General features: G+C 50.9%; 3 protein-coding genes across 3 annotated transcripts; 2 read left to right on the top strand and 1 right to left on the bottom strand.

The window, feature by feature from the left end:
- Positions 1–445: 445 nt before the first annotated feature.
- On the top strand, positions 446–5,418 carry LOC108015353 (ubiquitin carboxyl-terminal hydrolase MINDY-3 homolog). The gene is made up of 6 exons (XM_017081764.4): positions 446–1,048; positions 2,254–2,387; positions 2,459–3,200; positions 3,306–3,465; positions 3,524–3,683; positions 3,746–5,418. The coding sequence occupies exons 1-6, from the start codon at positions 664–666 to the stop codon at positions 3,890–3,892; spliced, it is 1,728 nt and encodes a 575-aa protein (XP_016937253.2). The 5' UTR covers positions 446–663; the 3' UTR covers positions 3,893–5,418.
- A 91-nt stretch (positions 5,419–5,509) lies between these two features.
- Positions 5,510–10,322, bottom strand: Flacc (Fl(2)d-associated complex component). The gene is made up of 5 exons (XM_036820209.3): positions 9,486–10,322; positions 8,530–9,172; positions 7,207–8,362; positions 6,561–6,975; positions 5,510–6,360 (listed from the first exon to the last, which is right to left on the bottom strand). The coding sequence occupies exons 1-5, from the start codon at positions 10,177–10,179 to the stop codon at positions 5,768–5,770; spliced, it is 3,501 nt and encodes a 1,166-aa protein (XP_036676104.3). The 5' UTR covers positions 10,180–10,322; the 3' UTR covers positions 5,510–5,767.
- Positions 10,323–10,661: 339 nt separating this feature from the next.
- SdhBL (Succinate dehydrogenase, subunit B (iron-sulfur)-like) lies at positions 10,662–12,751 on the top strand. The gene is made up of 3 exons (XM_036820895.3): positions 10,662–11,066; positions 11,220–11,970; positions 12,272–12,751. Exons 1-3 carry the CDS (start codon positions 10,820–10,822, stop codon positions 12,474–12,476), a joined length of 1,203 nt encoding a protein of 400 aa, XP_036676790.3. The 5' UTR covers positions 10,662–10,819; the 3' UTR covers positions 12,477–12,751.
- The last annotated feature ends 16 nt before the right edge of the window (positions 12,752–12,767 follow it).

Here is a 12,767-nt window from a genome sequence, read left to right as displayed (position 1 = left end):
AAGGTAAGCGAGAATTTCTTGTTATGCCAGGGAGTCCAAGAAATTCCATTTATTAACAGTACTGCCAACTCAAGGAAAAAAGGAAATGGCCCGCGAAGCTTAAGTTGGAAATTCACCTTACTCTTTGACCACAGCATATCCGGTGGACGGCACTCCCTGCAGTGGTGAATATGTTCAGATCTGCGCATATTCACACGTTCGCTGGCGAATGTTGGGTGGGTGTCTCAGCTATCGCTGCTAACACTTTGGTGTGACCGTACTGTCGATATATACCATCAAATACCAGATATACCTATGTTAGGTGGGTGTCTCGGCTATCGCTGTCAGCACTTTCCACCGATCCTAAATCGTCGTTAAATTGCCGCCGCTAGCTTGACGCATATCACATGCCAGCGAACGGTGGGAACTATCGATATATCGATAACTTCGCGGTCGCACTACACTGTTGCATTTGCATTCGCCAAAAAAAAAGAGAGAAAAAAAAGCTGGGCGAAAATGCCAACCGAATTGGTGGGCCAAAATCAAGTGAATCCTATCTAAAGCAGAGTTTAAGCAACCGAGGCGTGCCTGAGCGAGGAGCAGCAGCTGACCACCAGCGGACGAGGTAGCGAGCGGTAAGAGAAGTGCATCGTTCAGCGTTCAGCATTCTGCATTCTGGCGGACATGAACGAAGAAATCGTGCGCGAGCAGCGCGGCGGCGAGGAATCCTCATCTTCCGTCTCGCCAAAAACTGCAGCGGCATCGATGACGTTGGCCTCGGCGGCCTCGGCCTTGGAATCGCAGGCGCACTCGCACTCGCACACGACCAGCCCAGCCGCCAGCAGCGCCAGCCCCAGCAGCAATCCCCCCACCATTGGAGCAGCTGCCTCTCCGTCGCCATCGCCATCTCCGCTGGCGTCCGGCGGGCAGAAGAAGCACCCGATGCAGCTGGAGCAGCAGCAGCCTCTGCCGCAATTGAACGCCACCGATATGCGCGAACTGCGCGAAATCAAGCAATTGCTGTGGGGCGACAATGTGCGCGAAGATGTATTCAAGCGTTGGTCTCAAGGTAACCACCCAATCAACAGCCCCATCCCCTTCACCATAACCACCACCCCCCATTAACATTGTGCACCACCCAGTGCAGGCGAAAAAGCGCGCCCTTTTTTGCTCCCAACCATGGAATGCCCAATTGGAGTGGGAACTGGCATCCGAAAACTTGACCCAGGTCATGTTCAAAAGGGTTTGCACCCATTTTTTCCCAATTGAGGAAACCATTTTCAATGGTAATCCTGAATAATGTAGCTTATGGTCAAACAGACTAAATGGGGCGAATGTCTCATCCTAGAATATTTCCACTTATCCCAGGTGTCATGCTCATTAAGGTCTACTTCTATTTTCTTTTATCCAAGATAATTGTTAAACATATACTTAATCTTATTCCAATTGATTGTTCTGAACATTATCCTTGGAACTCAAAAATTATTCTTGCCAAAACAACAAAAAACTCCTTTCAATGTATAAAATTGATTCCTGACCCACTATTAGTTTCATTTACAACACTAGTTAAACTTATCGCAGGTCATGTTCATCAGTGTTCACTTTACATTTTCGAGTTAAAGAACTCTTCTTAAATAATATACTTGAGTAAAGTAATCCGGGTTAATATTTCAATTTATCCCAGGTAATGTGCAAGACTGATTCTTTTCTCTGAACTTGGAACGTTTTATGTTTTAGCAGCAGAAATTCTATATCAAAACATTCCCTCCTTTTTTATGTTTCAATATTTAATTGTATTATTTTTCTTGTAAAAAAGATTCTTTGATCTTATTGTTTTATTATTCTTTATTATTTATTCTTTGTCACGCTTCAAATTACCTGCTAGTGCCCGAGAAAATGCCTTCAAATTGGATCAATTCCCATATAAACAGTTTATGGAGATCAAAATTATGTATTGAATCGTTTTGTTTTGGAACAGGTTATAAATCAAGAGAGCTCAGTTGTTTGCTTTTTGCTGTCTTAAGATGGTTTACTTTCTTGTACAACTCTATGATTATAACTTTCGCAAAGTTGGGAGCTTCTAAACATTCCAAGAACCATTCCTTGTTTAAAAATTGAAGGCAATAATTCGATTCCAATCAATGAATTAGTTGCAAATGCTAGTATATGAAATATAATATAAACGTTATCAGGATGCTGGTGAAATACTCATTCTCAGATTTTTATCTTGGACATTATGACCTTATCACTAACCCGCAACTTATCCCCATCCAGGATTCGAGTTTAGTAAAGTAGAGCCGTCGGCATTAGTCCAAAAACAGGGCGGCCCATGTGCTGTGATAGCGCCGGTGCAGGCGTACTTGCTTAAGATAATTATCATGGACATGCCGGGCGTCAAGCTGTCGGAGGTTGGTATACTGCTGCTGCCACTCAATGGAGCCCCAGTTTAATCACTCTCTCTCTTTCTCTAACCACTCAGATTCCCTACGACAAATGCCAGAACCTGCTGATCCAGGCGCTGTGCAACATCCTGAAGAACTGTAGGGCGCCACGCTACCGCATCGTCCATCTCTTGCGCCGTCGTGGAAACGCCACGGAGGATGGTTCAACCAAAGAGCGCTCGCCAGCTGCCGAGGCAGGATCTGCTGCTGGTGCTGCGGCTGGCCCAGCCGGATCGTTCGAAGAGGCAGCCGGAGGCGTGGAGCTGGCGGCCGAGGCCACACCCGGCTCGGTCAACGAGTGGCTGCAGGAACAGCTGTCCAATCTGGATCCGCATCGAGAGCTGTCGCCGGATGAGTTCCACGAGCGCCTCCACACGCTCCATTTCGAGGACATCGCCGCTGTGGCCCGCTACTATATGGAGAACTACGGCCAGCTGGCGAATACCTACGGCGTGCTGCTGTTTATGTACTCGGTGTTCCTCACCAAGGGCTCAGAGCTGGTGGCCGCCGACATATCGGACACGTCGGAGCCCCTGATACACAGCACCTATGGCTACGGCGGCCAGTCGCTGATCAATCTGATGCTAACGGGTCGCGCCGTCGCCCATGTCTGGGATAACGAGCAGGATGTCGGCGGCCTGAAGCTGCGCGGCATCTGCGAGCAGAGCGACATCGGGTTCATAACGCTAATGGAGCAGATGCGCTACTGCACAGTGGGCTCATTCTTCAAGAATCCACGCTACCCCGTTTGGGTGATGGGCTCCGATACGCATTTAACCGGTGAGTCATCCCGATAATCGACCTTTTGTTGATAGCACCTTAAGTGCAATCGCCTTGGGTTGCCTTCCCCAATAAATCTTATCTTATCCAACTCCCATTCCCCAGTTCTGTTCAGCAACGAAAAGAGGCTTGTCTCGCCAGAGACGCCCTCGGAGACGGGTCGTCGCATCTTCAAGTCCTACGACCCGGAGGGCAACAATTTCATATCGACCACAATGCTACGCGAAGTTCTTGCCGCCTTGAATTTGGTCAGCGAGCCGGCCTAGTAAGCTAAAACCCCTGTCGTTCCTTAAAGCCTGTTTTTTAATCGATGCCCTTCGCAGCGTGGCGCTCATGCAGAAGCGCTTGGATCCGGAGAACTTGGGCATCATACTGCTGAACGCATTCATGGACGAGTTCTTCCCACTGGAGCGCCGCTCCACGCCGGATACCTTCGAGCTGATGCACTACAACGGCATACCGGGCTCCAATGAGAGCAACAGGGTGAGCTAACTAATCTGTTTGTGAGATATGTTATATTTGAAATTAAAATGTCAACCCGGCAGGTGCGCTACTATTGCGGATCGGCCATTCTGCTGGAGGGCGATCTGAAGTCGATCTGCACCTCGAACCCGATGGTCACCTGCCTGCAGACCAAGTGGCCCAACATCGAAATCAACTGGCACGACACCCACATGCCCTCCTTAAATTGACGCCGTCAAGGGGGCCAGGGGAAGTCGCAGCCGCAGCAGAAGCAGAAGGAGGGCAGGAAACCAAAAGGACGTGGGGGACGCCCAGGAGTGGAGAAGCCACCGCTGTAGACACAAGAAGAAGAAGCGATTGCACGTTTTTATTTCAAACACCCTTCAGTTTTTTTTTTATTTATTTGATAACAATTTTGAAAACTGCTGACACAACAAGATATTTAAACACAGCAGCTAAACACTAACAAATGCGCTTCAAAGAGCTGCAGCCATGTTGATGAATCCGCAGGAGAATATAAGATTTACGCCAAGCGTTGACTCACACAAAACCCACAAAAAAGGTATATTCCATATGTGCATAGCTCTATGCAGCGTGGAAAATAGAAAACACAAAAAAAATGTAAAAAAAAAACGAAGGGAAACGAAAGAACGTACATCCAATAAGAACTCAAACTTAAATTCAAACATTGTACGTTTAAATTTGCATTGCAAAACCGAAACTCAACTAAAAATACAGGCAACACAAATATACCTTTATGAATAAACTAAACTAAAACTAAAATAAAAACTAACAGAACAGAACAAATTTAAATTGAGAATTAGGCAAAGCGAAAAAACGAGGCGACCCAGGCGGATGTATAAGCGAAATTAGTTTTTTGGCCTTTTACCAGATTACTTGTAGTGTTAAACCATTTAATGAAATTAAATAGACACAGATCACAGATGCATGATGCATGGTAGACAGGGCTAAGAAAAGGGCTACTTGAGGACTAACATCAAAGCGATAGAGACAGGGAAACAGGAAGAGAGAGAGAGAGAGAGCAAGCAAAGATTACTTCGACGTGAAACAAAAAACTAAGCATAAATTAACAAGAAAAACAATTCAATTTAAAATAAACAAGAAACCCAAAAATCTCACTAAAATGTTGTGCATTTGTTTTCCATTGCAGAGCAATTTCTCCGCCGAGTGTTTGCTATATTCCCACTTTTATTCCAAAGGTGTCAAACATAAACAATATCTAAATGTGTGTTTAAATAAGCGTCCGCAACTGGCTTCAATGTCCCCCTTGTATAACACGCCCCCATCTGGAAGCACTAATTGCATCCCCACTCCATTGTATGTATTATAAACCAAATCAGTTGAGATATTAGGGCTACGATAAGAACATTTGGAACCGTTTTGTTTGTTCATTCTTTTGGAAGAACCTTTCCCTCATATGTGATAAGCCAACACCAAACCTAAATTGATTCAGTTTAAGATCGTTGCACCTAAGTATTACCACTGAAAATTGGGTAGAGTTAATCTCACATTAACCAAATTAGACTTGAGATCCTGGGACTTCTTGAGTTCTCGTAAAACGTTTACAAATTATTCCAAGTTGCCTGAGTTGCTTATTACAAATAGCTTAAAACATTAACAATAGCCATTCTGAATGTATTTATTGAAATAAAACTGAACTTAACATTATTTTCGGCACTAGGTTTCTTATAAAACTGTTCCCAACAACGATATAATAAATCTACTATTGAAAATACCAACAGTTTCCTATCCTTTCTTCGCTCTCATGATCATGATCCCATATGATTTTCAGCACGCCATACCTAATTCCAAATAAATTCGACTCGTTTAATAGGACAGTAACTTTTATTAAGAACATTGTATATATGTATATGTATTTATGCATTGATATTCACAATTTTCATAGAAGAGGAATCCACATCAAGATGTATCTTACAATTATTAAGCTTACTTCAAACAATCATCTTCTAGTAATGCCCCCGTCCGCGCTCCTTGCCCTCCTGGCCACCCATGAAGATCTGTATGTCCAGTCGATAGTGACGCGGCTTGCGGTGCCGCCTCGCCATCTCGCCGGGCATCGGATCTCATTTGACATCTAGAAGCCGGCGCTGGAACATCTGCATGGCCAGGTTCCGCAGTCCCTCGCCCACGATCGGCACACTGCGCGGGAACTCGCACTCCCGGGCCGGCAGACCGCACAGCTGGCGGCGCAGTCGCAAGTCCTGGCGAGCACTCAGGGCCCGACTGCCCGGACCGCATACGTTGCCCACCAATCGTTGGCGCTCTGCAGCGGCACTGCGCAGACCCATCTGCACGCATGCCAGTGGCTCCAGTTGCTGCTGACTGGCCAGAAATTCACGGTAGTCGAGCAGCGGCGAGGACATCTTGGCCGGCGGCTCGCCGTCTCCATCCAGTTCGCGTTCCCGTTCGCGCTGCTGGCACTGCTCCTTCTCCTGGATCAACTGCTGTCGGGCCTCCTCCATCACGCGGCGGGCGTAGCTCTCGCCCGCCATCCCGAACGAGATGCCCATGTCGAGGAGCACGCGATGCGGCTGCCATCGCTGCTTGGCGGAGGTGCCGCGGTCCACGCCCTGTTGCGCCGCCTGGGCCTCGGTAGCCTGCTGTCGGGTCTCGGCTATCAATCCCTGCCAGTCCACGCCCAGGGCGTCGCCAATGCCTGTGAAATGATGGATGGGAAATCGGATTTCAGTACGGATTTAGTGGCTGAATCATGTTAGGTGACCACAAATCTACGTCTACATACTTAGAGCCTAGTGCTTGAAGTGATATCATCAGCAGAAAATGCCTTTCTAATACTAATAAACGCATTACGGCATAGTAGCTGTATGTCACGTTCGTGGCTAGCAGACTGCTCACCTTTGTGCCGAGCGTCCTCCTCCAGCTCGCCATCGGATATCTCCTCAAAGTCCAGCACCTCGTCGACCTCCTCGCCCTTGATCGGGTGCCCGGCCACGCCATGCAGGCACTCGTTCTTCGTCACCTCCACTCCGTTGGTGTCCATTTCCTGTTCCCTTTCTGCTGGCAGCTCGCTCTTGGGCCGCACCTTGTCCGTCTTGTTGAGGATGTCGTCGTCGCTGTCGCTGATCTCGCTCAGCTCGCCCTCACCGGCGACGGTGGTGCGCATTGGCTCCAGCTTCACGGGATTGCCCTCGGAGGTCAGCGACTGGTTCAGATTTTGCGTAGGCGAGTCCTGGGCGCCCAGCTCCGGTGTGCCTGCCGAGTCCTCGGAGGCGTCCTCCTGCTTGATGCACACGGTGTTCAGTTTGCTCACCTGAAAGAAGGATTGAGGCACTTTAAACGACATCGCTCTACGATATGTAGTTGTTAACTGGCTGGAGACACTCTTTGAATGAGCGAACGATGTCTACAGTTGAGGGGAGCCTATGCATATACTTATAAACAAAAACGAAACCATGGCCAATATGATACGATGGGATGCATTTGATATCATTATGGGCTTGGACCTGGGCAAGGTCCAAAGTATATGAAAAACTAAACCAACCTGAGCTAGTATTCCGGGATTGGTTGTGGCATTGGCGGCACTCTGGGCCGCCGCCTTGGCCGCTGCCACTGCAGTAGTTGCGGCAGCCACAGCGCTCGCTTGAGCGGCAGCATTCGGTTTGCCGGCGGCGTTCAAGAGGGGATTCAACAGTGGTGTCTGCGTCGGCGAGACGAGCGGTGCGTGTGTGTGCTTCTTGAGGAAACCAGAGGAGCCGGCCAGTCCTCCGTCCCGGCCGCCCAGACCACCTCCATCTCGGCCACCGCCATAGGGTAAGCGTTTGTGAGGAAACCCCCGGGAATAGCCGCCGGGTGGCTGCACCGGCAACGTCATCAGCGGAGGCGGATGGGACCTGTAGCCGGGCCGATCGCCGTGATCGCCATGACCACCGTGGCCACCGCGCCGGAAGCCCCTGCCCGATCCACGCTCGCCCCTTGGATGGACATGGTGGTGCGGAGAAGCCGGATGCGGATGGGAGGGTGGTGGCGGAGCATCATCGTTATCTCGCCAATCACCGCCAGAATTGGACGACTGCTGCTGCTGCCAGGCGCGGGGCTTCTCCCGCTGATCGTGCTCCAGCCAAGCTGGCTCGTTTTTAATCGACGGTCTGTCGCCACCAACGCCACCGCCGCCTCCGGTGTCCGGCCGATCCTCGCGATCTCTCTCGCGTTCCCGTTCCCGATCGCGCTCTCGTTCTCGCTCCCGTTCCCGCTCCCTCTCACGCTCGTCGGCATCCCAGTCGGGCTCTGAAGCTGAGTGGTGTTGCTGCTGCGAGGAAGGTCCTCCGCCCGTGTGCGTTGGGGGCTTGCCACGCTTCGGTCCGCCCACAAAGCCGACGGGCCGACCCGGGGTGCCACTGGGGCCGCCGGGACCGCCACCGCCGCCACCCTCCTCCTCCCAGTCGCGCTCCCATTCCGGCCGGAAATCGCCACGTGGCCCAATATTGCGTTCCCTCTCCCGATCACGTTGCTCTCGCTCCCGATCCCGCTCCCTGTCGCGGATCAGACGCTCCCGCTCGTCCGGATACAGGCTATCCTCTGTCTCGAGTTCGCGGTACTCGCGTCCCTGCAGCTCCCGCTCCCGCAGCTCACGGGCCTCCAGCCAGGCTTCCCGTTCCCGCGAGGAGTAGCGGGCATCCAGATAGGCGCGCTTGTAGGCCCTAAAACAGGGGATTTCAAAATATTGGATTAGAGATTTGTAGGGCCATAAAAAGCAATCAAAAGGGTTGGTTCCCAGCTACCTGTTAGTTCGAGGGTTAGGTAAAAAGCAGGTTAATGTTTTCAAAATTACCACTTCCAGGAATGGAATTATTATTTATTCATTTACCTTTCCCGTTCTTCCTCCGAATACATTTCCCGGGGATCCCGCATCCTGGGCGCATAGTGCTCGGGCAGGGGACTGAGATCCCTGCGCCGGTACCTTCGCATCTCGTCTATCAGCCCGTGGCCATGTCGCTCCTCCAGGTACTCCTGCTCCCGCTCATAGGGATCCAGCTCCCGCTTATCGCGCACATGACGACCGCCACGTTCGCGCTCCCGTTCCCTTTCCACGGTGTCAAGGGATCGCTCCCGGCTGCCGTATGGCGGGAGATCTAGGTCTCGTCCCGGACCGCCCCGCTTGCCGCCCTCCTCCTCCTCCTGGCGGCGCAGTTTCTCGCGAGCCAAACGTTCCCGCTCCCGCTGACGCTCCTGGCAGCGGGCCAAGGCCTCTGCTCGCTCCTTGTCCCTGGCCGCTTCTCGTTCCGCCCGCTCACGTTCTCGATCTCTTCGATCCCGCTCTCGAAGGGAGAGATCATGGCGTTCGCGTTCCCTTTCCCGTTCTCGCTCACGCTCCCTTTCACGTTCCCGCTCCAGGGACGGAGTGCGTCCACGTGCTCTGGTCTGGATGATGATCTTCTCCCGCGACATCAGCTGGTGGTGCATTCGTGAGGACGAGCTGCTGCCTCCGCCTCCAAGTCCAGAGCCCAGGCCTAAGGATGCAGGTATGAATATTATTCAATTGACACCCTTTATATGGATGGTCACTAGGACTACATGAGTTTCTGAATTTGAGATTTTCTGGTCAATAAATAAATTCGATTTTGAACACTTTGACATCTCAAGCATGGAAGCTAGATCAAAATTTAGATCATTAAGATCAGAACAGATAATTAATTAATTCAGGTTTAATCAGTTTTTGGAACCCAGAAGGACCGTGACCGTCATAATCGACTCCTTGAACACAAAAATGGGATATTCCCTGAGGACTTCATGATGATCTAGAGGATTAACCAGCGTTTATACCTGGACTCTTTTGCCGCTTGCCCACGATGTCCTGGTGGATGCGTATCTTGGTGGTGGTGGTGGTGCTGCTGCTCGGCGGACTCCTGCTGCTGCCCAACCGGTGATGGTCGCGCTCCCTGTCCCGCTGGACGACGCGCAGCTTATCCCGCTCCCGCTGCTCCTTGCTGGCGGCCCTCAGACGCTTCCGTTCGGCCAGCTTTTTGAGCTTGGCCCGCGTTGTGGGTGACAGGGAGCGATGGACATGGCCGCTTAATGCGGCGGCAGCCCTCTTCTTGAGGCGCGCCTCCTTCAACTTTCGCTTGATGTGATTCCGCTTGGCCACCAGCTTCTTTTGCACATGATCCCGTTTGTCCCGCTTGCGACGCGATGATGGCTCATCACCCGATGAGCTCCCACCGCGCCGGGAACTCTTCTTCTTGCGATGATGGCGCTCCGCGGAGCGCGGATGATGGCCATGGACGCCATGGGCATGGGGATGGCCATGGACGCTGCCGCCGCCGCCCCCGCTGCCGGGACCACCGAGGCCGCTGCCGGGACCGCCCACCCCGCCCACACCCACGCCCTGCTCGCTGTCCGTGCTGCTGTACGAGCTGCTCCCGCTGTCCGAGTCCGAGGTGGAGTCCGAGCTGCTCGAGTGCGTCGCACTGTGGCGGGCGGCCTTCTTGTAGCGGCGCAGCGACGCCTTCTTCTCCATCGCCGCGATCTCCGCTAGCCTGCGCGCCTCCGTTTTGGCTGATTCTTTGATTGCGTTTTCCGGGAGATTTGTGCGGATATTTTTCTTTTTCTCGCGCCTGCTTTGTTGTCCGTTTCGCGTTTTCTTCCTCCTCCTTTTTCGCCTCCGCTTTTTCCCTTTCGAAAGTTATCGATAGCTTATCGACATGGCTCGCGGACCATCGATAGCAGCGGCGGGAGCTATCGATAATGAGCGGTCTTTTTAAAACGTTCATCCCTATTTATTTTAAAATTGGTTTGTAATAATCAATAATTTCTTGTATTTTTATTTTTATTTTAGACAATTAAAAAAACGAAATTTTTATAAATTTGTTTGTCTTATAGTGCGTCGTGTATAGCAACCTTGTCGGCCACTCAGTTTGACTTGGGTTTTCGCTTCCTAAAATGCTTGCAATCCAGCTATCCATGCTCCTTAAATCGAGTCGTATTGGGGCCTATTCACAGCTAATCCTCACTTTTGATACGAAGTTCGACATAACAACACCTAACAGCGCATTCTCTAGCAAACTAAACAAAATAAAAGTATTATATTTTAATCTAAAGCAAGTTTAGCTACGGCTTTTGGTGAAATACCAAATCGAGGTCTCATTCTGGTAAAGCCGATGATTTTAATGCGCCGGCAGCCTTGGCTGCTGAGTAGACCAGGCGCCTGGCTGCTGAAGGGTCTCGCGGCTGGCGAGGATGTGTCCGAACCCGTTTCCCGTCTTGCGGCGGCTATGTCCACAGCAGCGATATCCGGACCAGCGATGGCTACCGCCCCCACAGTATCCGCAATATCCGCCGTATCCGTGGTATCCCAGTCCTTCCAATCCAGGGCCCAAGGAGCAGGAGGAGGATGGCAAGGAGCAGGTGGGTTCCAAGTTAAACTATATTTGCACGGGTATATTTGGTTAGCAAATCAGTTGTCAGAAACGTAGCTGGTTTCCAATTTACTTTAACAGCACCATTTCTTGGCTAGTTATTCATGAGTTTATTGCCTTTTTTCCTAACCGTACTCACCAGGAGGAAGAGCCCTCGGAGGATCGGCCGCCGGAGGAACAGCCCCAAGAAGGCGGTACGGAGGAGATCCAGCCCCAGCCCCAGCAGCAGGAACAGGAGGAGGAGGAGCCGCCGCCGGAAAGCCACCTGCAGGCAATGCCCCACCTCCCCCTCCACCGTCTTCAGCTCCATCACCTCCTCCAAAAGCCAAGTCCGCCAATCCGAGGATGAAGAGCTTCGAGATCTACCGCTGGAAGCCTGGAGAGCAGCCGCAGACGCAGACCTACAGCGTGGACCTGGAGAAGTGCGGCGCCATGGTGCTGGATGCCCTGATCAAGATCAAGAACGAGATGGACCCCACGCTGACCTTCAGGCGCTCCTGCCGCGAGGGCATCTGCGGCTCCTGTGCGATGAACATCAATGGGACAAACACCCTGGCCTGCGTGTCGCACATCGACCAGGACGAGAGCAAGTGCTGCCGGATCTATCCGCTGCCCCATCTGTATGTGGTGCGGGACTTGGTCCCGGATCTCAGCCAGTTCTACGACCAGTACCGCTCCATCCAGCCGTGGCTGCAGCGCAAGGATCTCAAGCGGGAGGCCGGGTCGGCGCAGTATCTGCAGTCCGTCGAGGATCGCCTAGTGCTGGACGGGCTCTACGAGTGCATCCTGTGCGCCTGCTGCCAGACCGCCTGTCCATCGTACTGGTGGAATAGCAACAAGTATCTGGGACCCGCCGTCCTCATGCAGGCCTTCCGCTGGGTCATAGATTCCAGGTGAGCGTGGTTTTCCTACTTTGTTTTATATATACACATAAATCGCACCACATTTCGGTTCTTATTCTGAACCGTACCGGTTCAGCAACAAAAGGATTCCAAACATTTGTATATCGACTCGACTAGTAATGATGGTCAAAAATATATTTTCTTTTTTAATAAATTTTTTTAATTCTTTCGGTTATACCAAAAATTTGTACCAAAATCAAAACGGTACAAATTTGTAATTCGGTTCTGGATCGGTTTTTGTCGGTTAATCGTTCTGGTTGTGTTCCCTGATAGAAATCTCTACTTTTTTCAGGGACGAGGCCACCGAGCAGCGTCTGGACTTCCTCAAAGATCCCTGGAAACTCTATCGATGCCACTCAATCATGAACTGCACGAACACGTGCCCCAAACACCTCAATCCGGCGAGAGCCATCATCCAGCTAAAGCAGCTCCTCGTGGGGCTGAAGAAAAAGGAGAAGCCCCAACTCCAGACCGATGCCCTCTTCAAGGGAAAGTAATGGGAAGTGGTTACACTCGGGATTCGACATAACGTCAACGGGAGTTGTATATGCAACACTGCCCCAAGCCAAACTGATCTGATCACTCACCTACAAAAAGTGTGGGCAAACTCATTACAAAGCTAGAGATAAGAACACTGCGGGCAATATAAATAGAAAACATTCAAACAAATTTCAGAACACAGAACTAAATTTTAACACAGGACCTTGTGGACTTTACGATGTAGCTATGTTTAGGGAATAAACGCGAAATAATAATAAATAATCAAAAAAAATGTTTTTTTGGTAATT

Source organism: Drosophila suzukii, chromosome X, assembly GCF_043229965.1.
Source record: "Drosophila suzukii chromosome X, CBGP_Dsuzu_IsoJpt1.0, whole genome shotgun sequence".
Lineage (NCBI taxonomy): Eukaryota > Metazoa > Arthropoda > Insecta > Diptera > Drosophilidae > Drosophila > Drosophila suzukii.
Note: the sequence above shows the minus strand (reverse complement) of the source record. Positions and strands in the feature narration are given on the sequence as shown.